This window comes from Myripristis murdjan, chromosome 10, assembly GCF_902150065.1.
Source record: "Myripristis murdjan chromosome 10, fMyrMur1.1, whole genome shotgun sequence".
Lineage (NCBI taxonomy): Eukaryota > Metazoa > Chordata > Actinopteri > Holocentriformes > Holocentridae > Myripristis > Myripristis murdjan.
The window spans coordinates 2,280,167-2,307,666 of record NC_043989.1 but is presented as its reverse complement, the minus strand read 5'-3'; the positions used below and the strand labels follow the sequence as shown (position 1 = coordinate 2,307,666).

Below are 27,500 nucleotides of genomic sequence, written 5' to 3'. Positions count from 1 at the left end.
AATAATCTTCCTTTGGCTGTGTTATACATGTCGGCTTCTTTCCTCGCTTTATATTCCTGAAGACACGTGCACGTGCACAATAGTGAGTTGTATTTATATATTAAACATTGATATTTCCATGGTAGCACTCTAATATTTATGTAATATTTCTTAAATCTTACTTTTGAATATGGTATGTTAATAATGAACATATAGTATTTAATAAGGTAGCAGCTGTGTGAAAGTGTCTGTGGTGCGCAAGAGTCAGTTTATAGGTGGTGGTTGGAATTTCCATGCTGTTACTGTGTAATATTTCTATAATATTCCTATAATCTCTCTATTGGACCATGCTGTTTGACCCTATGGTGCATTTGGGGTTTTCCATACTCTCTAATATTCCCTCAGGAGGTTTATTGGTGGTTTTATGGTGTTTGATAATATTTATCTCTTTGTTATTGCTGTAATATTCCTATGATATTCGTACAGGGACACAGTATGTTTTGTAATGTTACTGTGGTACTTTAGTATGTTTTCTTTTAATCTCCTATTGCAATTATGTATAATATTCTTAAAGGGATTTCAAGATACTCAGTGAGTTTATTGTGACACTATATCATTTAGTTTTATGGTATTACTCCAATATTCCAGCAGTATTATTACAGCTAAATAGTGGGTTTGTAGTGACCTTGTGGGGCCTTGTATGTTTTTTTTTTCTGTGTCATCACTGTAATATTCCTATAGAGACATATAGTGACTTTATCATGCTTGGTTGCACTGTTATACTCCTCATAACAGTCCCATCTCATAACGCTGTGTGTGTTCAGAGCTCTGTCAGGCTCAAGGTGTTGCTGGACGTGGCAGTTATTTTATTCTCTCGTCCCAGATTCTGCACAGCGGGCTGTCGCAGGCAGCTTTAATAAAAGCAGCCAGACCTCAGACTGTTTCTGCCACATGGTGTTCTTATGGCCGGCATCCACCAGGAGGGAAAAAAAAAAAAAAAAAAAAAGAAAAACCTCACAGAGGCAAAAGCGATGCCTTCCTCATTTATTTGCACACGTAGAAAGGTTGCAGAGGACTGGGAAGGTGAGCGCTCAGAATTTGCCAGCGTAGTGGTTTCCAAGAAGTGACCTCTGGGATGCTTTATGCAAAATTTCAAGCCTTCAACCAAAAAAAACCAAACAAACACAAACACAAAAAAGGAACCTCCCGTTACTTTTACCACCTGGAAAACAGCTTCTTTATTGTACATATTTAGCCTTTATTCTATTTTATTTAACTTTATTATATGTTTCTACTGTTGCTGCTGGAACACCAGAATTTCCCTGGTTGGGATCAATAAAGTATATCTATCTATCTATCTATCTATCTATCTATCTATCTATCTATCTGTCTATCTATCTTTAATGGCGACGTCATGCTGCACATTGGAAGCTGTAAATTACAGAAACTCAGGCAGTATGACGGTCACAGGTTCCTGAACAGTCACGCCCCTCCGCCCGTTACACTGTGTTTCTGTCCCTAACTGATATCCTGTTGGCTCATATTTATAAATGATCCCTGCACAGATCAGGTCCTGCCAAGGAGGATTCTGGGGAAGGGAAAATGACTGGTTGGCGATGTCCTCAAAAAGCTCTAGGTGGAGGGGTGGAGGGATGGAGGGAGGGCACCTCTGTGTGGAGCGGCGAGGGTGGAAAGAGACTCGTCGTAGGGACGGTTATGATTTTGTTTTCCTTTTTGGTTTCCATGATTGTTTTCCTTTTCTTTTACGGTCTTTTCTTTGTGTGTTTTTGCGTCTTATACGACGTGAAGCCTCTGTAGATGTTCTGTTTATATTGGCTCTTGATATGAAAATGAATGAAAAGGACGGATGGATCGCAAAAATCTAGCTACAGCTGCTGCCCATGTTACCAAGCTACTGTTAGCTCTCCATGCTGTGGCAGACCTCTGTTGAGCTCAGATGTGATCATGCATAAGATTCATTGTTATTAGGATAAACAAATCCATCCTTTTTTTTTTTTTTTTTTCTTTTACCTTTTTAGGAAATTTTATTAGGAAAAACAAATCCATTCTTTTTTTTTTTTTTTTTTTTTTTTTACCTTTTTAGGAAATTTTATTAGGAAAAACAAATCCATTCCTTTTTTTTTTTTTTTTTTTTTTACCTTTTTAGGAAATTTTATTAGGAAAAACAAATCCATTCCTTTTTTTTTATTTTTTACCTTTTTTAACCTTTGAAAGGCTCACATCATCAAATCACACGTTAAAAACAGAATGAGAACAGAATTTGTAAAGTTGGCTCCTCCCCCTTGGCCATAAGCTTTTGCTTCCTAGGATGGTGACGGAACGAAACACGCGCAAAATGTAACGTCGGCGTCTTAGGAAAAAAATCTGTCCCGTCAGCCCCTCCCTGTCCAACAGAAAACCGACCAGCAGCGTGGCGTCGCTCTTCCTCCTCCTCCTCTTCCTCAGTGAAAGCCAACCCCACATTCACTCTCCTTGCTACATTTTTTTTTTTTTTTTCGCGTCCATGATTTTCGTAGCTTCCTATTGGACGTGGTGCTGTTGATCTGGCACCGTGCTGTGCTGTGATTGGCTGGGAGCTGCACACCTGCTTCCCAAAGGCCGACGCCCAGACGAGTCCCGAGCTCAGTGAAACAAGAAAATCCAGGCAGAGGGCAGGGTCTCTGCACACACACACACATACACACACACACACACACACACACACACACAGAGTTTGGGCGTCCCAGGACACGACCGTAGGGGGGTCCAAAAAATATTCAGCAATTGAAAACCGATTTCCTGCATTTTTACACAACCTCACACACACAGGTGGAAGTAACTAATTACACTTCCTCACGTTACTGTAACTGAGGAACATTTTTGTGTACTTGTACTTATTGGGGTATTTTTTTTTAAAGTCAGTACTTTGACTTTTCCTTCAGTCTATTTCTGCTTGAGTTTTGTCCTTCACTGCATTTTAAATCAGATCCATCACAGAGAACAGATGGTCGATGACAGGCTGTGGAACTTTTCACAATAAAAGCTCGGTCAGCAAAGACAAGAAGTACCGCTACGGCAGTCAGATACCAGCAGAGGAACAGTACTTCTACTTCTACTGCAGTCACATACCAGCAGAGGAACAGTACTTCTACTTCTACTGCAGTCACATACCAGCAGAGGAACAGTACTTCTACTTCTACTGCAGTCACATACCAGCAGAGTGACAGTACTTCTACTTCTACTGCAGTCACATACCAGCAGAGGAACAGTACTTCTACTGGAGCAGCAGTTTGCAGTACTCTTTTCCCCACTGCCCACATTCCTCAGTATAAATCAGTTCATAAACCTGCCTGAATGTGTGGATATGAACAAACCATTGTGTTGATATTGTGATATGGGATTTTGGATATCAGTGTCATGATCTGACAGAAGTGTTGTCCTGGTTTGTGTCTAAATAGATTATGCAAACATCCTACAGTATTGTCATATTTACATCATCACATGTATCGTGATATTTGATTTGGTCCGTATCGCTCAGCTGAAAACTGCAGCTGGACTGGAGTTTTTGTTTTAATGGCTGCATTTGCATAATATTCATTTCTTCGCACCTGAAAGCGAGGCGCGGTGGGCCGGCGGCGCATTTCAAAGAGGCAGAGTTGAGTCATCCCACAGTCAACATGTGTTTTTTTTCTGTTTTTCACTTTTTTTTTTTGTGTGGCCGTCTGGGTCGATGGTGTTCTGTCTGTAAAACTGAGGAGTGAAGACGAGCCGGTCGTGTTTCACCGGGGAGGATCCAGACTCCAGACATCCTCCAGACACGGCTTCTTCAACCAGCCGCACTAAATCTGCTGCTCACACTCACTGTCTTCTGCCTGGTGTGTGTGTGTGTGTGTGTGTGTGTGTGTGTGTGTGTGTGTGTGTGTGTGTGTGTGTGTGTGTGTGTGTGTGTGTGAGCTAACAGCACACCAGCAGTCTGAAGAGCAGAATGAGGAGTGGCGATGTGCTCACTTCAATCAGCTCTTAAATAAATGCGGCGTTTGTGCATTTGACTGGCAGTTTGCATCTCTAATGAATTATTATTTTTGACGTTTGACTGGAATTTGAACATTAAAATTGGTTCTGAGGCCAGTTATGATTTTTCTGCTGTCATCAGCAAGTTCCTGACAAGTCAGTCTTTAGTTAAAGAATTTGCACGACGGTCTGGACAGAAGCCTAAACTTTCTTTTTCCACACAGAGCCAATCAGACGACCGAGTTAATGTTTTTACATGACAGGCTAACCCTGATAGCTGAGCTGCATTTTGACCACTTGTGATGGGAATCAAGGCTCTTTGACAGGAACCGTTTTAGCTCTGTTCCTTTCGAGGAACCGTTCAAAAGACCGGCTGTTCATATATTTGATTTGTAAATATCACACTCGGCTTTATCATTGCCTTTAAAAATGCTGAAGTGCATCCAAATGCTGCTACGTTTCCAGTTTGGCTCATTTTCTTTCTTTCTTTCTTTCTTTCTTTCTTTCTTTCTTTCTTTCTTTCTTTCTTTCTTCCTCACACGTCGTCTCCCTCTGAGTCTGACTTTGTTACCCCGCCTCCCCGCCTCTCTGCTCTGTCTCTGATTGGCTCGTGCTCGTCGCCTCGGTTGGTTTTGGTTGGTTAAGGCTGTGGTCAGGACGGCGTTTAGGGTTAAAGCTGGTTTAGGCTCCATGTTGCGTTCATGGTGCTCACGGCACGGCACGGTGTCTGCAAACGGCAGGCCACTCGTGGTTTGTGCTGTTGCAATGGCAAGAAACATCACTTCCATGGCCTCCATGGCGCCGTGCCGTGTTGTTGGACAAACCGCGAGGTGCACGGCGCGGGTACGGAGGTCTATTTGAACCACCGCTCAGCGCCATCCACGCCGGAGTTGGACACCGAAACGAGCATAAATCATTCTTCAGGGTTGGCCAGTCAGAGGCAGAGTAACGACGGTGAAAATTGCGATAAAAAGAAGGGCTCTCACCTATGACTCGATTCCCATCGTTCAGACTAAAGAGCCGTTCAAAAGAATCCGATTGATCGTGAATAGAAACTGTTGTCGAAAAACATGAGAAGAGGTTTTGGTTTCATATTAATCTGCAGCTCAGAGGCTCGCAGGTCCTCGTCTCCCAGTCAGAGGCTGGCAGGACGTTTCCTCGGTCAGACTTCATCAGAGCATGTCAGGCTGTGGTGAGGCCAGTCGGCTCAGCATCGAGGCAAAGATGCCAGACGGAACAGCAGGCGGCTGAAAGAGCAGTGAGGTGACGTGGAGGAAAGGGGGCGGCAGAGTGTGTGTCGGGACGCGGGGTGGCAGACGGGTCAAAACACGGATTTTCCCGTGAGACCCTCGAGGTCAAATCCACGTCCGAGCAAAACCTTAACCCTAACCTTAACCTCACCTTAACCTCACCTTAACCTTGTTTTAGCTCGTATTAGCTAACGAGCAAAGACACTAACGAGCTAATAATTAGTTAATGCGAGGGGCTGACGAGCTAATGATTTGCTAAGAAGCTAAGAAGCTAACATTCATGCATGTACTAATGTGAATCTGGACCTGATAGGTGGTGCGTCTGGCTGTGACCTGCAGGTGGATACCCGACCTGAGCCCGTCAGGACCCGTCGGGTTGGGTTCGGACAAAAACATTAATTCAGGTGGTAAATGTGATGGAGTGATGGAGGACGAATGAAATCTGAGGCTCGGGTCGGGTTCAGTGTCAGACACAAAACAAGAACGCCTGTCGGGTTCGGGTCGGGCTCGGTTCCTCTGCTCCCGTCTCGGGTCGGGTTCAGACAAAAACAAACGTCCAGACTTGCTGTTCAGCCCGCAAGCATCTGAGATTCTGGCCGAGTCCATCAAGACGTGGTTCTTCTCAGAGCAGCAGCAGATCAGGAGGGTCGAGCGGAAAGACGAGGTGATTACAAAAAAAAAAATGCAGGCGTCTCTAATGTGATGCTGTTGCTTAGTGCAGTCGCTCAGTGTGCGACGCCTGCCTTCAAAATGTGAGCGCAGCTTTCCCACGTCCAAATCTGAAGGCGTCTGTTTCCCGGGCGTTCATGAAAACGCTTTTCAAATTTTTCAGATCTCAGCAGGATGAGACAGACCTGCCCGATGTGTCATGATTCTAGTTTTCTGGAGCTCAACAACTCGGGAATCTGGTGGCGTTTGTTCACACAAGGAAAATCCCGGGATTTTCAAAAACGGATGCCAAGAAGAAGAAGAAGAAGTAGAAACTCTGCATTCTGGAGAGTCAGCGATTCTGGAGAAAGATCGCTGACATCTGAAATCAACGGTCAGATTTCGTCGCTGTCACTCGCCCTCAAGACAGGAAAAGAGAATTTAGGTGTTTTTTTTTGTTACAAGGGACTTTTAATTTGAAGTCAAGCACTTTGATATGTTCTTTTGTCTGTTTTCCTGTCCTGTCTGGTTGTTTTATTCGAGCACAATGAAATATTTTTATTGAAAAATTACGATTCGATTATAGGAAGAGTCGTGCAGCCCTGACCCACGCAGGATTATTTTTTTTCCAGCGAACATGCAGAACGGACAGATATTCTCTGAATTCTTAGATTTCAGACATCAGTGATCTTTCTGCAGGATCGCACCTGTAACTCCAGGAGGGGAAACCAGAAGTCTGTGCAGCAGGGATTTCTGATTTGCACTGAACTCAGCGTTTTGAGAGAACGCTTCGGTCCTGCTGCTGATTTTACTTTGGGTTTCATCATTTCGTCTTCCGCCTCCACCTGATGTCTCTGTTCCGTCTGTCCCGACTGACTTCACTTTGAATTCCTCCCGTCGTCCTCTCATCAGATCGGATCATTCTCGCTGAAGCAGGCAAAGTGAAAGTTTTCTCTCTGTTGTCGTGATTAAAAAAATCAAACCGCCGCCGCCGTCCGTCCGTCCGTCAGATCAGAGGATTCGCCGTCTTTCAGCTTCACTCTGGTTTCCTTCGGTTCGGCGGAGCAGCGGATTAAAAACACGACGAAGAAGGGAAAGATGAGAGATAAATGAGGAGGTTTCACACACACACACACACACACACACACACACACACACTGTGAGGCTGAGGAGGTTTCCTGCTCCCCGTCAGAGCGGCGGCAGACAGCTGACGGCTTCAACCTGCGGCCTCGATCGCTGCTCGACGGGCTCCACGGGAAGCGGCGCCAAACGTCACACGCAGCCGCATTTTACCTGAAAAGTTCGACCGAAATAGATGAAAGATGCAACTTTAATGACTCCGGTGGGGAAAGTGGGGCATCGCGGCAGCAAATAGTAAGAAAACCTGAGGAAATGGAGCGGAAACGAGAAAAGAGCAGATGAGGAGGTTTTATCACACAAAGCAGAACTTCACTTTGAGGTCATGGCGGCTCGACGCCAGCAGACGCAGGCTCACCTCCGTGTGCGTGAATCCGCCAGCTGCTGCTTTTACTCGATAAATGATGTTAGAGCTGCACCGATTAGTCGAATAATCGATTAGGTGCCAACTTTTTAATTAATCGCCAACTATTTCGGTAACATATTAATCATTTTGAGTCATTTTGAAGAAGAAAATGCCCAAATTCTCTGATTCCAGCCTCTAAAATGTGAATATTTTCTGGTTTCTTTAGTCCCCTGTGACAGTAAAATAAATTTATTTTTTAAGTTATCACCTTGTGGACTGTTGGAAACTGTGATCGACATTTTTCACTGTTTTTAATGGATTAAATCAGGATAATCAACTCATATTATTAACTCATATTATTATTCTCAATTCATATTATTATGTAGGTGTGTGTAAAACTGTTTAACATACACCTACAAGTTAATAATCTCGCTTACACTTCATTCATTTGCCAACTATGGAAAATAAAAATGTGCACACATTTTTGGTGAACGTTTTGCACCCAAACCTGAATGTTTATGCCAGGTTTTAGGCTTTCTGCTGTCCTCATGATGTAATTCTTCTTCTCGATATCTCAGCTGTGCTTGTTGATAATGAGTAAGCTTTGACAGCTGTGCTTTTTGACGTTGCTATGGTTACAAGTTGGGTGCACTCTCAGAAATTAAAGCCACCGGGGTCTCTGAGGTTTGTAGGTTATAGAGCCCAGTTTTGTTCCTGTGTTATAACTACAGTGTTGACTGGAGAATTATATCACCTGTTTTCCTATCCAAAAATCTACACATTCATTTCCTTACCTTAAATTGATATTTTCCTCTATTTATTGATTTATTTATGTGTTCATTCATTGTATTTGGCCTAACAAACGCTGTACCTCAACATTTAGAGGAAACTTTACATATATGTGTCTTTTTCTGCCTGGGAACATATATGGACCTTTTTTTGGCTCTGAAAAAGGTTCACAAAATTACCTTGAGGTCCAATAATTAGTCCTGGACATTTGTGTAGATTGTACCACAGAAAAGAAAATTATCAAGAAAAAATTGGCGGAATAATCGCTAATGAATTTTTTTGTTTCAGCTCTGTTATCAAAACTGTAACCGATTAATTTCCTGTTGATCAGCTGATCGCCGAGCTGCAGTCTCAGCCCGGACGCTCACGGCGGCTCGTCTTCTTCTTCTTCTCTTGCAGGGCAGCATCTGTGGGTTCACCATCGTCACCGGGGGCGCCGCGCGCCTCGTCTTCGGATATGACAGCTACGGCAACACCTGCGGCCAGCGCAACGAGCAGATCGAGGGCGTCAGGCTCAGCGGCCTCGACCACACCGACAGGAAGTGAGTGTCCCCTGGGTTTTTACTGTGGGCAGCAGCTGCTGGTGCTGTGTGTGTCACTGAGATACACTGACTGTGGTGCTGCATTCAGGGCCTGTGGGAAAGAGGGTGCGTTTGAATGTCCTACCTGAAAATACTGTTCTTTACGTGGTTTGATGATTCCCTCTGCCTTCCTGAAGTCTGACGTCACCAACAAGAAGGAAGCAGTTGTAGTAAGGTGCAGATAACGACAGATTTATTCATAATAATAATAATATCGGCACGTTTTCGGTATAATTACCACATTACCTTCACTGCAGAAAATATCCTTAATGCCACGTCCTTCAGTCTCCTCTTCAATGTTCAAATCCTGTTTTTCTTCAAGATGAAAAATCAGCCAGAGGGAGGAGATAATCCCACCTCTTTCCAGTGATTTTTTTCTCTTTTGCTGTTTGTATTCCTGTCCTTATATAGTTTTGGCTAATAGCTGCTGCAAATGGCTCCGTAAAAATGGCAAATGATGACGGGGAGAGCAGACATGCCCTGTCGTAGCATTAAAATAATACTCCAGATTTCTTGCCGATATGACAGGCTGATAACACGATGCTTTAATTCGACCTAAATGCTCGATGCTGGCCTAAACGCGAGCAGGCAGCCGGCGGCCGAGGAGATGCGTTTAATTGCTGCCCGGTTGTACGAGGCGCTCCCCGTGGACACGGATTACATTTTATTTACGTGGGTTACAACTCGTGAAATAGGTCAGATTTCCTTCTCAGGAAGCATCATCCAAACCTGTTTCAGCAGGATGAACCTGATGGGTTTGGAGGGAAATGGTTCATAAAAATAAAAATGACGTTTTCCATAACATAATAGAATCAGAATCAGAAAACGTCTATTGATCCCCGAGGGGAAACTGTATTAGTAGTAGTTTAATTATGATGCTCTGTGAATGTGTACATGTTGAAAAGCACTGACTGCATCACACCAGTGGGCCTTCACAATAAGAGTACAGACGTAATAATAAAATCTTAATTCCACTACAGGAGAAACTTGATGTTCCCTGCAATTAGGTGGGACAAATATGTGCATAAATCAGCCAAAAGAGTTGGAAAATATTAGCATATCAATTATCAGCCAAGAAAAAAAAAAAAAAAAATCAAATATTGTGCATCCCTAAAAATTAAACCAACAGCTTGAGGCATTTTTGTCATCTGTCAGTTATTTAATTCTAAGATAAAAAGTCATGGCAGGATGTGGCTTCTGTCTGGAGTTTTGGTTTGTGGTCGACGTGGCCGTGTTTGGTTTTTACCGGGCCTGCCGTGACCTTGGCTGTCACTGCTGTTATCAGACAGAAGAATGGTAAAATGGTCATGAAGCCCCGGGAAGACAGCAAACATGTCGATAACGGCGTTAAGAATAAACAACGCTGGGCTTGGATACAGGAGAATGGGAGCGATGTGGCAATAGATAGTTAATAGGGTTATTTTCAAATAATGTATATAAAGGGTTTCCTCTAGGATTTTTTTGAAACTGTGGGGGAGGGCTTCAGCATCGTAATGCAGTTGTTGTAATGTTTTTTCTTGGTGGTGCAGGTGAAACCACTGGAGGGGTTGTGCCACCCAGATTTGCTTCCCTCCATGTGATTTTCCCCAGACATACGTTCATATTCCACACAAAAAAAATTCCACACAAAATTCAAATTATGTCAAATTTGGTGATATTCCGCGTTAAAGAATAGATTGCATTTTATTTGGCAATTATAGGCTGCAATGTTAACATTAACGATAACATTAGGGTCATTTTCACAGGCTTGCCCAAAAAAATGGATTAAATTTAATCTTGCCTAGGTACCTTTCTCTTGCCCTTTTCTCTCCCTCTGCGAGCGCGCAGCAGTAATAATCAAACAGGCGGGTGATGACTAAAGTTAATTGCAGTGTAATGTAACATTTCATGATATTTAAATTATCATTTCAAACTGATTATAATAAGTATATTTGCGCAAATAAAGGCTACATAGCCTATATATGTGTATATATATCCATTTAAAATTGTTTTAACATCTGGAAGAAAAAAAAATCATCATTCCGAAGGTGTGGCGGCACGATGAATTACATGTAGTGGAAACCCTGTATATATGTTATATGATGAAATTTGTCGCATACATTTCACCCCCCAGCTTGGTGAGCGACGTCCTGTGCGCTGAAGTGTGCTGGCTTAGGGTTAGTTTTATTGTTGACGTCTGTTGATCCCAGGGTCACATGTACAGGAGCGACTCAGGATCGAGTTTCTTATTGATTAGTGATTTCATGTGAGTCCCTGCCTCGTTTCCACAGAGCCTTGCTTTCTTGGTGTGAGCCGGCTCGACCAAAACTGAAGCCCCGATTAGACATAACCGGTATCAGGGCGGCGGCTGTCAGCTGGCTTTGTGCAGCGCGACTCTCTTCTCTGAGCGGCTTCACGTTAAAACTGTCATCATGGAGCGCTATGAGGACAAAAAATTATCACTGCGGCTGCAAATGAGGCCAGAGAAGAATGTTAGCAGGAAATTGTGGCTCGTGTAAATTCTTAAATTATCTTCCATTTTATTTCTATTAATTAACATTACACTCTTGCATTGAATTTAGGACTCACACTAGCCTATAACGAAGGATTCATGTAAATCAATATAGCTTTTGTCAATATCAAGTGAAATAAATGTAACTGATGTCATATTAGGCCTCTGTGTGATAGACCTGGTGTTTTATTAGATGAGGTACCTGCAGGGTCAAACTTGGCAGCAAATAAGGAGCAAACACAAAAGTCTCCCTCAGAGCAGGACGGAGCGGCTGTGGATTATTATTCTGGTGTTTTGTGGATGATATTCTGTGTCAGATTTAAAGGGCTAACAGACGCATTACCTGAAGCAAACAGAGAAAAAAAAATCAGATTTAAAGCTGAAACTGTGAACATGACCCGGTCCGGAGCAGGTTATGTTTGCAGCATCTGTTACCGTGGCGATGAGGCGGGGTCTAAAGAGAGCCGCCGTCGGGACACAGTGAGCTCCTCGCTAGTCTGTTAATCCGGCTCCGTAGTCCAGCCCTCTGATGTGGGAATCTGAACAGCATTTGTGCTGCTTTTCATCCTGTTGATCTCAGCGTCTCTGTGGTTCATCAGACTGGGGGAGGAGCTTCCCGGCGATTGGTGATGTCATTTACTGACTTGATTGGCTTTATTTTGTCCATCTTTATCATTACGATGTTTATTTCTATGTGTGGTTGACAGAGGTGCATTGTGATGATGAGTGACGGTGTATCAGAGTTTCCTTATTTATATGGTCATCCTCATGTTGCATTGGACTGGAATAGAAAAAAAACATTATCGCAAAGCCAAAATAAGCAATAATATAAATATTATTTTTATGCCTGTAGGTGGACAGGATTTTCCGCAGCGGCACAGTCGCAGGAGTCCCTGTAGTAGTAGCTGTCAATCATTAGCTAAGCCTAACCTTCTTTAGGGCTACACAATTTATCAAAATATTGTTGAAATATGGCCAAGTACAAAATCCCAATCGCAAGAGGTGCAATTTTTTGAAAAAGGTAAAATATGTGACAAAACACTGATGTAAATAAAGTGTGCCTCTGTGGTGTCACAGAGATGCCCTGACACACAGATCATTTTCTCCAGACACAAGAAAAAAATGAGTTTGGTGCAGACTCCAGTAAACATCACAGTGTCATCAGTTTTAGAGTTTGTTCAGTGGAAATGAAAATTATGATGTAAAAACGACGTTTCCTACCAAAATTGTGAATCGTGTCACAATCGCAATATCTGTAAAATTAATTTTTTTGTAACCGAACTGTCCAGCCGTACTGTAAAATCCCAGTAAGTAAAGTCTAGGTCTGTATCCGACGTGCATCTCACCTCCACATGATCCGCTGTGTGACTCAGACAGATCCAACGTTTATTTTTTCACTTACACAGAGCTAGGCTAATGACTCCCATAGACTTCAAGTCTTTATGCTAAGCTAACAGGAAATGCTACCCATAGGAGCTGAACCACTGGACGTACCGAGGTGAAGATGGTGTCCAACATCTGGTCTCAGTCTGGGGAAGTAGAAAAAAGGCCAAAACATTGGAATACTCCTTTAAGAGAATGTGTCTTGTTTTATTGTAATATTGCAATGCACAGTAACTATCTAAAAGACGAAACCAAACACACAAAAATCTCTTTGACTCCTTCTTCTGAGTCGACTGTGGAGGTTTCTGCCTGATGATTTGACTCTCAGGGGGCAGCTCTGGTAAAGCCAACACTATTTTGGATTTCTGTGGGAACTTCAGGTCCTTTTCATGTCGCTGGAGCCTGGAGACGTTAGAATAAATTGTGATGTGAAAACCCCGCGGAGCCACCGGCGGCCCGGCTCAGATTCACTCCCTCTGCCTCTTAGTTAAAGCGCACGGCGCCGCTTCCGTCCCTCGGGAGCGAGCGGGTATTTTGGCGGCCCGGTTCATTTGCATGGCAGGATGGTTCCTCCTCCACGCTGACTGATGTGTGTTTAAAGGCTGGCCGGCAGCGCTCTGACTCATCGGCGCTGAGAACTCTCTCCCGGTCCTGCTGAGAGCACACTGAGTCACGTGGCCACATTATAATGCCTCCAAAATTACTCTGCGCCTCAGTTTGTCTATTTTTTCCACCAGGTCTGCCTGCAAGGAAAACAGGAAGATGATGAAATATACATTTTTTAAAAACCTGAACTCCCTGCTCTTATTCAGCGGTGGCCTGGTTCACATTCATACATTTTCAACAGTATCCACAGTGGGGGCAGAGCATAGCTAAGAGCAGGAGGCGTTCTACAGGCCTGCAGACACACACACACAGGCATGTACTCACACACACACACACACACACACACACACACACACACACACACACACACACACAGTGTCCACTTTATCAGATCCACCTGTACAATCTAATGCAGCTCAGCTCAGCAGCTCTGCCATAACTTCTACCTTTTAACAAAGTTTATAATGTTCAGTTTGTGTTGACATTGTGCAGAATGTGTCTCTTTAATTCTGTGTTTATTACTGAGGCTGTAGTTTGCAGAGGTCTGCTACTGGACTGCATTATACTGAGAGGGGTTTCTGATTTTTTGTCCCTCCATATTTATATACAATGAGGGGGGACAGAATAGTGGAAACAGCTGTCAGTAAAGTGCAGCACTAACTATGAGCGCAATGCCAAACACAGAAGTGAATGAACACCTCTGTTACCGTGACGACAAGACAAGCTGAGCATTACAAGCAGCAGGAGAGGAAACTTTAGGGCACAACAGTTGGATTAGACTGGATTAGATTGTACAGGTGGAGCCGATAAGTGGACACTGAGTGTGCATGAGATGTATGAGGGAATGTGTCTGATGAATACCAATTTTGGATGAAAATTTCCCGATCAAACCTGTTTTTGTGTTTTGAATCCTCCTCCAGTTTTTGGCTGTAAAGTTTGATGAGGCTGTGATTCTCCTAGAGGTCACTAGAGGTCATTTTCTACAGCGACGTCCAGTTTGACAAAAGTCTCTGCCTGCAGTGAAATGGCTGCTATGGGGGCCAACATCATCACACAGGAATCAAATGTGGCTCATTGAATCCACAAGAGTCTCAGCTTTCCAGTCAAAGCCAACTGATGCAGCTCCAAGACTGTTTAGGCCCCAGTCTGCACACACACACCATTTTACAACAGGCCACAAGAACACATGTGGACTGCAGGCTTTGGGGCCCAAACTGCATGGGATTAGCAGAAGGTGGGCGTGTCTGCAAAGGGGAGAGAACCCATTTTCATTCACACAGCTGGAGGTCAGAGGTCATGGGACCCCGCTGGAAATAGGAATAGTCTCATATGATACCAGTAGCTTTAAAACTGAGCCTCTGAGCGGTGGGCCGTCTGAATGGTGAGGCGTTAAAAAAAAAAATGTCTCTCACACATTTGCTCATTATTCTAACTAGCAGATTATTCTCCAGTTGTTCCTCCATGATGGAGACACGGCTGGTCGGTTGCAGATTTGCGATAAAACTGCGAAGCCGCTGTTGCTTCTCCGTGTTTCGGCTTCGCTTGCCGTACCGCAACAAACACAACACCGATAAGCCGCCCGACGCCCATCGCTCATCACACAGATGGCGTCGACACCCAGAAGTCACCCGTGTGTCATGTTCGCTCGCAGCCCAGAGTGAGAGAGAGAGAGGGAGGGGAGGGGGAGAGAGAGAGAGAGAGCGAGCGAGCGAGTGAGCTGGAGTCAGGCAGTGCCATGGTTTCTTATTGTGAGGAAAGGGGCGAAGCGTCTGATACTGTACAAGGACGGTCCTGTCTGCTGTCTGCTAAACTGGGCCAGCATCCCATTGATTCTCTAGGTCTCTCTCTCTCTCTCTCTCTCTCTCTCTCTCTCTGCTTCTCCTTTGACCTCCTTCTCTAACTCCTCTCTTTCATTTTCTGCCGTCATTCTCGCCGCCAGCCCTTCTGTCTCTTTTCAGCACCCTATCTTTTCTTTCTCCATCTCCACCGCCTTTGCCCTCGCTCTCTCCTTCCTTTAACATAAATGTTATAGAGAAATAACACCCAATCAGCAATAACCCGAAGCCTAATCCTGTTTAAAAAAAAAAAAAAAAAGACCAATTCTCACCATAGTTATTTAAAGGAACAAAACACGTGATAAAGGCACGGCCTGGGCGGTATCTGTTAATGAATCTTAAATGACGGCGTCGCGGCACCACAGATTTATTCTCTCAGCACTTTCTCTTCTCTGTTCTTGAAAATTCTCAGTCTGAGTGAGGGATTTCTGGGGAAAAAATAAAAAAAATAAAAATGAATAAAAAAAATAAATAACAGCGCTCTGCTTAAGGATTCACATTCAAGGACTCTCACACTGCGCTTGGCAACTTGTCCGTTCATGTGTGACTGTTTTGATTTGAGTCTGAGCCGCGTGGATTTTCTTGGAGGATCAGACCGATACCGACGGTTAAGGAGTAAAGCCTCTGGAACCTGATGTTTCGTGCCAATTTTGTAATATCTTTATTTTTTCTTTTTAATTTTTCATGTCCCAAAGTCTCAGTATTGATCGCTCGCCGCAGAGTTTTGCTCTTGTCGGGGCGGAAAAGCCTCTGAAGCTGCATGCAGACGGTCACGTGATGCTGAAATCATCCACAGAAACCCTGTAGTATGGTGTTGTAGTAGTACTATTTGTTGTACTAGTTGTAGTACTAATAACAGTATTAGGTGTACTGCTGGTGTACTGCCTGATATGTAGCAGTATAACGACAGTAGTAGAAATAGTAGCATATGTAGTAGCAGTAGGATAATAATCTGAGTAGCAGCTGAGGTAGTAGTGGTAGCTATAGTAGTAGTACTAGTGGCAATAACAGTAGAAATAGTATTACTAGAACTGCCAGTATTAATTAGTTGCTGAAGGGGTTGAAGTAGTAGTAATAATTGAAGTAATATTTGAAGGTGTTGCAGTAGTCATACATGTAGCTGTACTAAAAGTACTCAAAGTGGTTGAGGTAGTGGTTGGAGGAATATTTGAAAGTGTTGCAGTAGTCATAGTGGCAGTACTTGTCGCAGTACTTGAGGTAAGTCGCAGTAATACTAGCAGTAGAAGTAGTATTCAAAGTTGGAGTAGTTGAAACGGATGAGAGGCTAGTAACCACAGTAGTATTACTACCAGTAATTGTAAAGTAAAGTGTTTGAAGTAGTTGAAGTAACAGTAGTAGTGTTAACAGTAGCTGAACCTTATGAAGTAGGATTTGAAGTAGTTGAAGTGGTAGCTGGAGTAGTTGGAGTAGTGGAAGCAGGTCAGAGGCTAGTAACCACAGTAGTAGTGCTAGCAGTATTTGAAGTGTTTGAAGTAGACAAAGTACTAGTAACAGCGGTAGTAGTACTAAGAATAATTGAAGTAGTTTGAAGTAGTTGAAGTACTACACAGACACACACACACATGCACACTCGCACACAATGTAAATATGTGTGTAATGAATTGTTTTTTCATAAACTCCTGAATATTTTTCACAGTATTTAGGAGCACATGTACTCCTGCTGTGTGTTGAATTAGACGTAGTAAAAGTATTTGTGCCTCAGCTGGCTCTTGTAGTTGTTGTTGCAGTACTGTAGCAGTAGTAGTGCTGTTGTAGTAGTAGCAGTACTGCAGTGGAGGCAGTATTCAGTGAGGCCAGGTGAGGTGTGGCTGCTCAGGGAAGCTCAAGGAGCAGCTGTGCTGAGGAACAAGGAGAGAAGTGAATGAGAGCGTGTTGGTGGAAAAAAGAAGGGGGTTCTACAAAATAAAAGCGTAACACTGGAGTTAAAGTGCAGGTCGAGCTGCAGCGGCAGGTTTTCGTCGTGTGTCGGCCGGCGAGCGGCGAGTCTCTGGACAGACGGACGGCGTTTGAGGGGAAGTGAAGCGAAACGCCGACAGGGTGAGAAACTCTTCCTGCTCTGATTCGTCCTGAAGAGACGAACACAGATGGGACTGTCCCGCTGCAGCCTCAACACACACACGATGCTGGTACCAGTATTTTACCAGTGTTACCAGTAGGTTGAATAACAATGACTTACAGGAAATACTTATTTGCATGAATCATTTTCTTACTTTGGGAAATGATTCATACAATTAAAATAATGGAATAATGATATAGCCTACATTTAAATGCCTATTATCATTATTATTATTATTATTAGTAGTAGTAGTAGTAGTAGTAGTAGCAGTATTACTTCACTTTTAAATTTACTTCATTTTTAAATTTTCCCTTGGGCATTAATAAAGTAATTTATCTATCTATCTATCTATCTATCTATCTATCTATCTATCTATCATTAGTGGTAGTACATAATAATAGTAATATGCAGTACATTGATAAGATCAGCTTGTGTTGCCATGTAACTTGTCAACATGAAGTCCATTCACTTTGAGTTGAATGAGCAGATTTTAATTCATTCAAACTGTTAGTATTAGAATTTCAATAATCATTCATGTTCATTATCATTACCAGTAGCAGCAGTAGTAGTAGCAGTAATAACAGTAGTAATAGCAGTAGTAGTTGCAAAAGTATTATCAGTATCATTGATAACTGTAGTAGTAGGGGCACTACTAGTACAAGAAATCATATCAGTATTAGTATTAATTGAAGTAATAATATTAATAATAGTGTTAGCAGTAATTGTAGCAGTAGTTTTAATAATAGCAGTAGCTTTAGCCATAGTTTGATACAGAACATGTTATAATTAATAGTAATAGATGAAGTAATAACACTAGTAATAGCAGTAGTCGTTGCAGAAGGAGTATCAGTATCAGTAGTAATTGTATTAATAATCATACCATTATTAGTAGTAATTACAGTTGCATTAATATTAATAACAGCAGCATTAGCCACAGTTAAACACAGAACATTTTGCATGGATGAAGCAGCAAACATGAAAATATTTCAAAATGAAACAGAAGCCCTGCAGGTTCCAGCACCGAGACGCTGACCCGATCAGTATTAACCTGTCTGCTCACACACACACACACACACACACACACACACACACAGCTGCTTGGCTGTGTGTGAAGGCCAGTGTGTCCCGCTCTCCGCCTCCTGATTGGCCGGTCAGGTTTATATGCGGCTCACAGCAGGAAGTGCGCGCGCCGAGCCGGCAGGCCTCACCTCTGATTGGTCCCTGAGCGGCCGGGCGGCGCTCCGCTGAGAGACGCCGTGAGGCTGCACACATCTGGACGGGGCGTCTCTGTGGACGCGTCCTGTCCGTTCACACCAACACACCGCTGCCGGCGTAACCCGCTGAATTTCAAAGTAAGAGTCCTGCGTACAGACAGGCGGCGTCAGTTCCTTCTTCTCTCCGTAACAAAGGATGGAAATGTTTAAACTGACATGTAGACACAGTTTCCACCTCCGTTAAGCCCAAACAGCGGCTCTTCTCATCCTTTATTCAATAATGTGCCCGCTTTGAAATATTTTCTCACCACAGTTCCCCCTGACCACTGCAAAAAAAAAAAAAAAATTGGTATTTAAAAAAATCTGATATACACTATATTGCCAAAAGTATTCGCTCATCTATCCAAATCATTGAATTCAGGTGTTCCAATCACTTCCATGACCACAGGTGTATAAAATCAAGCACCTAGGCATGCAGACTACTTCTACAAACATTTGTGAAAGAATGGGTCGCTCTCAGGAGCTCAGTGAATTCCAGCATGGTGCTGTAATAGTAATGTAATAGGATGCCACCTGTGCAGTAAGTCCAGTTGTGAAACTTCCTCGCTACTAAATATTCCACAATCAACTGTTAGTGGTACTATAACAAAGTAGAAGCGATTGGGAACGACAGCAACTCAGCCACGGAGTGGTAGGCCACATAAAATCACAGAGCGGGGTCAGCGGATGCTGAGACGCATAGTGCGCAGAGGACGCCAACTTTCTGCAGAGTCAATAGCTTGAGACCTTTAAACTTCATGTGATCTTCAGATTAGCTCAAGAGCAGTGCGTAGAGAGCTTCATGGAATGGGTTTCCATGGCCGAGCAGCTGCATCCAAGCCTTACATCACCAAGCACAATGCAAAGCGTCGGATGCAGCGGTGTAAAGCACGCCGCCACTGGCCTCTAGAGCAGTGGAGACGCGTTCTCTGCAGTGACGAGTCACGCTTCTCCGTCTGGCAATCTGATGGACGAGTCTGGGTTTGGTGGTTGCCAAGAGAACGGTACTTGTCTGACTGCATTGTGCCAAGTGTAAAGTTTGGTGGAGGGGGGATTATGGTGTGGGGTTGTTTTTTCGGACGTTGGGCTCGGCCCCTTAGTTCCAGTGAAAGGAACTCTTAATGCTTCAGCATACAAAGACATTTTGGACAATTTCATGCTCCCAACTTTGTGGGAACAGTTTGGAGATGGCCCTTCCTGTTCCAACACGACTGCGCACCAGTGCACAAAGCAAGGTCCATAAAGACATGGATAAGCGAGTTTGGTGTGGAAGAACTTGACTGGCCTGCACAGAGTCCTGACCTGAACCCGAGAGAACACCTTTGGGATGAATTAGAGCGGAGACTGCGAGCCAGGCCTTCTTGTCCAACATCAGTGTTTGACCTCACAAATGCACTTCTGGAAGAATGGTCAAAAATTCCCATAAACACACTCCTAAACCTTGTGGAAAGCCTTCCTAGAAGAGTTGAAGCTGTTATAGCTGCAAAGGATGGGCCCACATCATATTAAATCCTATGGTTTAAGAATGGGATGTCACTCATGTTCATATGTGTGTGAAGGCAGCCGAGCGAATACTTCTGGCAATATAGTGTATAAAGGGTCAGTCCAGCTCCATCAGTGTGAACCAACAACCTGACGCTGAGCAGATTCTCTTGTTTGTGTTTCTGCTTCTTCTTCTCTTCTTCCTCCTTGTTTCCAGCTTCAACCACTGATCCACTTTCTGGATTTTTTTTTTGTCTCGTCTTCCCGCTCAGAGCGAACAAACGTCCTCGCTCCACGACCACGGCAGCAGATTTACACCACAAACACACACACACACACACACACACACACACATCTGACACCTTCAGGGACCCCAGAGGGAGAACTGAAGATAAAATGTGCTTTATCAAACTTATATTTACATTTTTATTGAACGTATTATAGCATAGGCTCATTATTTTAGAGATTATGACGACTGACATTTTTATTGTAAAAAAAAAAAATGGTTGTAGCTAGTGAACGCAGAGGTTTTGTTCTTCTTCTTCTGCAGTACCTTCCCAGATGCATTGTGCTGATTATGCTACAGCGCCACAGTGGTGTGTACCGGTACTGCAGCCAAATTAGATAACGCTATTGTAGTTTTCTATGACTATGACAAAAATCTACTCACTGACAGCTGCTGATGCGTAAAGGAGTTGTTTGTATGTGAAGCCTCTTAATCTGTTGTCTGATTAAATTGCTTCGGAATTAATTTACATTTAATGCATTTTTGTCTATTTTTGCTCTTTTAACAAGATGTTTTGTGTGGTTTACACACTTGTAGATAATACTAAAGATGAGCGCTGAGTAACAAAGATGAAAATTGATCAGAAATTAAAATTAAGTCTCAAGGACGAACACGATCAGCCTGCCTTGAGTCATCAGTTTGTACGATTTTAGAGGCTTTGGAGCGCCGACGTCAAGAAGAGCCGCTGGAAATCTGACACAGGCGTCTGTGAAGGTGTGTGTGTGTGGTGTGAACGGGAGTGTGTGTGAGCTGTTTACCCCACCGGTGTGTTTTCTGTGAGCAGGAAGTGTGCTCCCTCAGGTCCTCAGGCTCTCTGCTAGCTGTAGCCGTTAGCTCCGCTGCTCCATAATCACCACATTAAACTGCAATTATGGCCTTCATTAAAACACCTTGATAGACCGCCGGGGGGGTCAGATGATGCACACACACACACACACATGCATGCACACACACACATGCACACACACACACACACACACACACTGATAAACACAGAAATGACTTGGATGTTTTTATTCATTCGTGCCTGTTTTATTCCTTTATGGGTGTGTGTGTTTTGTTGTTTTTTTTTTTTTTGTTTTTTTTTCAGCAGTCATGGTTTGTTTTGCTTGCCGTAGGTGTGATCAGATGATAAGGAGTAAAAACACACACACACACACACACACACACACACACACACACACACACACACACACAGCATGGGCCAATCAGCAGCAGAATGTGCAGGTTTTTGAGTGACGGCTCACCAGCTGACAGCAGAGTCCACTGAGGAAGCAGCTGTCATGGGATTCAATTAGACTCTGCACAGCTGTCAATCTCTCTCTCTCTCTCTCTCTCTCTCTCTCTCTCTCTCTCTCCTTCCTCTGTTTTTATTTCTGCTCGTCGTGATGCGTCGCTGCTCTCAGTTGCACGGTTAATTTAGCAGCTGTTACTGATTATTTAGCCGACATAAAGAGCCACATGGGAATCGAGTGCATGTATGTCGACGACGCCACTTTATATTTATACTGCACACGCCATGAAAGGACAGGGCGGCATGCGGGCGGCATGTGTCGCTGAGCACGGGGTCACATGTGGGCCGATACTGGAACCAGTACTGATACCCATTGGTACCTTTAGCCCAGAGATGTCAGAGAAACCAGCGAGATGAATGATGAAGGCTTTATTTTGAACATGTGAAAAAAAAAAAACACAATGCAAAACAATACAGAATTGTCAAAACAACAAAACTAACGGCATCACATGTCCAAAAAGGAGTAGAAAGAAGCATATGCTTATTTAAATCCTACCCCTTCTCCACTACTCAGAAACCACTGTATCAGCTGGCTTCCATACAATTCATCCAAATTGCATTTTTTAAACCATATATCCATATACCCATAAACAAATGTGTTATGATATGATCATTTGTGCGTTTTTACCTAGAAGTAAAAATAAATGTGAATAAAAAAAATAAATAAATAACGGAGCAAAATAGAAAAAAAAAAAACAACAGAAAAATAACAGGGGAAAAGGGAAAAAAACACAAATAAATCACAATTTTATTTATTTGTTATTATTATTTTATTTATTTATTTTGCATGTTTAAAGTGCTTGCATTCCGTTATTGTCAACAATATGTTACAAAAAAGAGGTTTCTTTGATAAATTGAGAAATGAATGATCAATGATAAATTATGATAAATTAAGTAGAATTGGAAGTAAAGTCAAACCCAGCGTTCTCTTAGTGAAGTGGGTTTGGTGGCTAAAGGTTAGAGTAAGGTTCGTCTTAGGCATAAAAACCACTTGGGTATGGTACCGTAATGTAATGTTATTTTTTGCAGGACTCGAACACGACCGTCACTGTGCGCTGGGAGGTCCCAGGGCGAAAGCTGGTTGTTGGACCCGTCCTGCCTCCGAGTGTGGCCTCTAGGCTGAGAGATTACCAGCTTTCTTGTGATACGTTACAAACAAACATAATCATAAGTCATAAGTCATAGGAATAGAATGACCTTGTTTAGAAACAAAAGTCTTGCTGGATATTAATCTTCAGGTGATGCAGACAGCCATGGAGCAAACTAAGGCCTGCCGTCTTTGAATGAAGTAAAATAATTTATTCTCTGAGCAAAGCAACCGCAGAGCATCGACTCTCAGAAAGATTTTATATTGATTATACTGAGCATCAGGCCTGTAGCGTTCTCTTTGGTTTTCAAACTTTTTCATCCTCCGGATCCCCAAGCTCATTAAAGGCAGCTCCTGGTGGCCCAACACTTTTAGCTCATCTGTCTGCCACCTGCACGCGCGTCTATTACAAACATCAAAGCGGCACGCCGGCTGATTTGTGCGCCGCACCGTAAATGTCAAAAATATTGTCTAGCGATCCAAATTGATCATTAAAACCTCCTTAAATCCTGCCACAGCATTATTTTGAATTTGTAGCCGCTCATTATGCCGCGGTAATATCGTTAATGTTTTCACTGGGAGGCCATTACGGCTCCTGAACGTTGCTGAGTCAGCCTTAACGAGCCTTAACGAGCTCGGGGGCCTTAATTGAGCCGGCAGCAGTTTTGGCTTTCATTACAGCTGATCGGTTGTGGGTGAAAATGTGCAGGAGGGCAGGGTGACACCCGGGGGGGGCGGGTCGGGCGTCCCTCAGCCGCCTCGGGGTTGACCTTTAACCCTTTGGCCACCTGTAGCTGCTTCCCTCTGTTCAGTTACATCATGACACAATTTTTAATTTTAGTTTAATCCGTTAGTAGTTATGATTTACTGAGTTATATAACCTGTCAGCTGAGCTCGTGCCCATTTTAGGGAGATGAGGCATTTGAGGCTAATATTAAAAATGACTTTGCAATAAGCAGTAATACCAGGACGGGGACTGGAGAACGGTGCTCCGGACTGGACTCGTTCCTGGTGAATCTGGACTCGGACGCCGCTCTGTGCCGGCGCTTCAGGTGGTGGGTGGCAGAAATAAGAGATGATGATGCATCTCCAATAAATGTTTTATAAGATGCTGCACACAAAGCCCGTCGCTGAGGACTGAGGCGAGCCAGCATCACGGAAACGCCACTTATCATTTTCCTGATAAATAAGTGAATTTCAGTGTTTTTGAGTGATAATAATAATAATAATAAGTTTTCTGTCTCCCTGTCCGACCACACCTGTCAGTCAAACACCTTCATGCTCCCCGTTCAGGTCGGAGGTCACGTCGTGGTGATTTGTGGCGGCTGTCGCTGCAGAGGATCATATTTCACGGTCGGGTGCAGTGATTATTCGCTTTAATCTTGAAGCGATGTCATCGTCGTTGTTGCCGCGCTCACCGCTGAGACTTGAACTTTGACCCCGTCGCTCCCTCGGTTGTCAGCAGAGTGAATATAACATCAATATCACTTTAATCTCGTGTAACCGCTGAATCAGCAGAAATGTTGGATCTTAGATTTGTTGAGGATTTAATCGATAAAGTGACCTCGTGTCTGTGCCTGTGTGACCTCAGAGATACGCTCTTTAATCTCTTGTATGTTTATTCTTAATCTGCGTCCAACATCAACGTGGAGCGATGGCGGACTGTTGGCAGCACTGTAGCGATGTGTGTCACAGATCACCTGTCAAATGTTTTGTCAAATAAAAACAAATGATGACCAGGCGAGTAACGTCTGCACAAATTTATCTAATTATTATCTTGATATTAGAGAAAAGAATAATGTGTCCTCCTGTGGTGATGTGTTTAATGACCTCACAGACCACCGTCCGGTTATGGTGATGTGTTTAATGACCTCACACACCGCCGTCCGGTTGTGGTGATGTGTTTAATGACCTCACAGACCACTGTCCGGTTGTGGTGATGTGTTTAATGACCCTCACAGACCACCGTCCAGGGTTTGGTGATGTGTTTAATGACCTCACAGACCGCCGTCCTCCTGCAGTGATGTGTTTAATGACCTCACAGACCACCGTCAAGGTGTGGTGATGTGTTTAATGACCTCACAGACCACCATCCAGTTGTGGTGATGTGTTTAATGACCTCACAGACCACCGTCTGGTTTGGTGATGTGTTTAATGACCTCACAGACCACCGTCCGGTTGTGGTGATGTGTTTAATGACCTCACAGGCCGCCGCGCTCCTGCGGTGATGTGTTTAATGACCTCACAGACCACCGTCCTCCTGGGGTGATGCGTTTAATGACCTCACAGACCACCGTCCGGTTGTGGTGATATGTTTAATGACCTCACAGACCACTGTCCTTCTGCGGTGATGTGTTTAATGACCTCACAGACCACTGTCCTTCTGCGGTGATGTGTTTAATGACCTCACAGACCACCGTCCAGGGTGTGGTGATGTGTTTAATGACCTCACAGACCACCGTCCGGTTTGTTGATGTGTTTAATGACCTCACAGACCACCGTGCTCCTGTGGTGATGTGTTTAATGACCTCACAGACCGCCGTTCTCCTGCGGTGATGTGTTTAATGACCTCACAGACTGCCGTGCTCCTGCGATGATGTGTTTAATGACCTCACAGACCGCCGTCGTTTACATTGTTTGAAACTGATGCATTTATTTTCGTACATAAAGGAGCAGAAATGAGTTTTTATTGGCTGATAGATCGATGACAGACAATAAGGCCAATATCAGCCGATTCCAATATTCCAGAGAATATTCCAGAGAATATTTCAGGGAATATTTCAGTGAATATTTCAGGGATGAATTGTCTTGACTAGTTTCTGAGGGGGGAGGGGAGCCGTGCCCTGTGGTAATGAAGGCTGAGCAAACTGGAAATCATCAGACTTCCAGATTTCGTGTAAACCAAAGTTAAGCTCGGTTGCAGCCTGAATCCATTTTTTCATCATTACCTCGGTGTTTTGACGCACCTGTGGCATTCTGGGTAGGTGAGGCGGGCGCCCGTCGTCTGCTCCACCAATCAGAAGCGATGTCATTAACTCAGCTCAGCCAGGAGACTTTAAAAAAAATAAAACAAACAAAACAAAAACAGAATCAGCTCCATTTAACACAGCAGGAGCTTTACAAACTCTGAGGTGAGCAGATCTCCAGTTGGTGTTTTGACTGGCATCAGGTCGCTGTGTGTGTGTGTGTGTGTGTGTGTGTGTGTGTGTGTGTGTGTGTGTGTGTGTGTCGGGGCCTGAGTGTGACTGCAGCATTCCCCTCCTCCGTCAAAATGTTTTATTTTTTCCTTTGTTCCTTTTCCACGCCCCCGTCAGCCGAGCTCAGGAGGTTTTTCCTCCCTCGTCAACGTGACCGGCGGGGAGGAAACAGCAGCTGCTCGTCGCCTCGGCCCACAGCTGCACATCGATTATTGATCTGAGTCAAAAAGCCCTGATTTCATTTGCTGCCGGTCAGACGAGGGCAGAAGTGTGAAGCGATCACTGTGGGCTCTGATCGCTTCCTGTCGGACGAGTCTTCGATTGATTGGAAAAAATAAAGAACAGATGAACTCATGATGAGCTGAAGTCAAAGTCACACAGCAGCTGGTCGAGTTTCCACCCCGACGTCTGTCAGTCATGTTGTTTTTTTATTCTTATTGTTCTTATTTATTTATTTCAGTCCTGCAGTTTGACTTTTTCAGCCTTGCTCATTTGACCTTGTTTTTATCTGATGTAGCCGAGCTTTCCTGTTATCCATCCGCCATCAAACACATAATACGCGTTCTTCAAATAAGCTTCTTCTTCAAACTCCTTCTCCACGGACAGAGTTGGGGAAATCTGCCTTCCATGCCTCTGCACCACATGCATGGAATGAGCTGCAAAGCCTTCTTAACTTAGATTCCCTGCCTACAATTCATATTTTTAAAAGTCTGTTAAATACTGTCCTTACAGAACAATGTCACTGTCTGATATCGGCCACCTACAACATGCTGTTGATTTTTTTTTTTTATTTTTCCTCTCTCTGCTTAGTGCTGGTGATCCTAACCCTGGATTAGCCTGTATTGTCTTGTCAGCCTTTGTCTTTGTGTAATGGCACCCCCCTCTGTGTGTGTCTGTGTGTCATTGGTGTCCTTCTGTGTTTGAAACTTTATTTATGCTGCCATTTTGACCAGGACTCCCTGGAAGAAGAGACATTGTGTCTCAATGGGACCTTCCTGGTAAAATAAAGGATAAATAAAAATAAATAAAAATAAATAAATAAATTCCTCTGTTGTTGCCGTGTGGTTCGTAGTTGTGTCTCCATGTTCTGTACGGAGCTGCTCGCCACTGAGAAAGGCGGCTCTCGCTCGGTGTGTTTTCTGAGCTTTTAATTTGAAAAAATGATGATGATGATGCCAGTCCGAGGTGATGATCTGATGCTGTTTATCTTTGGTTTTCTTTTCTTCCTGTTTTCCTTTGTTGTTGTTGTTGTTGTTGTTATGACTTCCTGCTCTGTGGCTGCTGGCCACGCCCACGTGCCACGCCCACAGGAAGTGGTTTTATACCCCTAAAACACCCCGCCGTCACGGAAAAGACGATTCTTTGATTCCTTGATTGTTTACCTGTTTATGTTTATTGTTTACGTTCCTCGCCGTGCTTCTCTGTTCTGAGCGGACAGAACGCCGCCTCTCGTTTCCTTCCTCTCCTCCTTTCCTTTCCTCCGCCCTCTGTCTCCTCGCTCCTCGCCGCGCCGTGATGTCGTCGTGATGTCATCGTCCAGGTGCCGTGATGTAAACTGTCTGGCGACCGCTGTGTGACCCCGGGGCCGCTCGCGCTCACCTCTGATTGGCTGTTGAGCCAGACTCCAGCTAACCAGGCTAGCATTGATTTTTCTGTGGGACGCGGCAGCCAGCCGTGTGTGTGTGTGTGTGTGTGTGTCTGGTCTGTTTGGCCTGCTGCTGTCTTTATTAAGTGCACACAGGACAATGGAGTGTGTGTGCGTGTGTGT

The 27,500-nt window shown here is 43.8% G+C and overlaps 1 protein-coding gene across 3 annotated transcripts in view; it reads left to right on the top strand.

Moving 5' to 3' along the window:
- The window catches only part of slc44a1b (solute carrier family 44 member 1b), a 68,731-nt gene that overhangs the window by 3,338 nt on the left and 37,893 nt on the right, over positions 1–27,500 (top strand). For all 3 annotated transcript variants that reach the window (XM_030061372.1, XM_030061370.1, XM_030061371.1), the window contains exon 3: positions 8,560–8,702. In XM_030061372.1, coding sequence (XP_029917232.1) covers positions 8,560–8,702 — 143 coding nt within the window. The remainder of the gene's footprint in view (positions 1–8,559; positions 8,703–27,500) is intronic.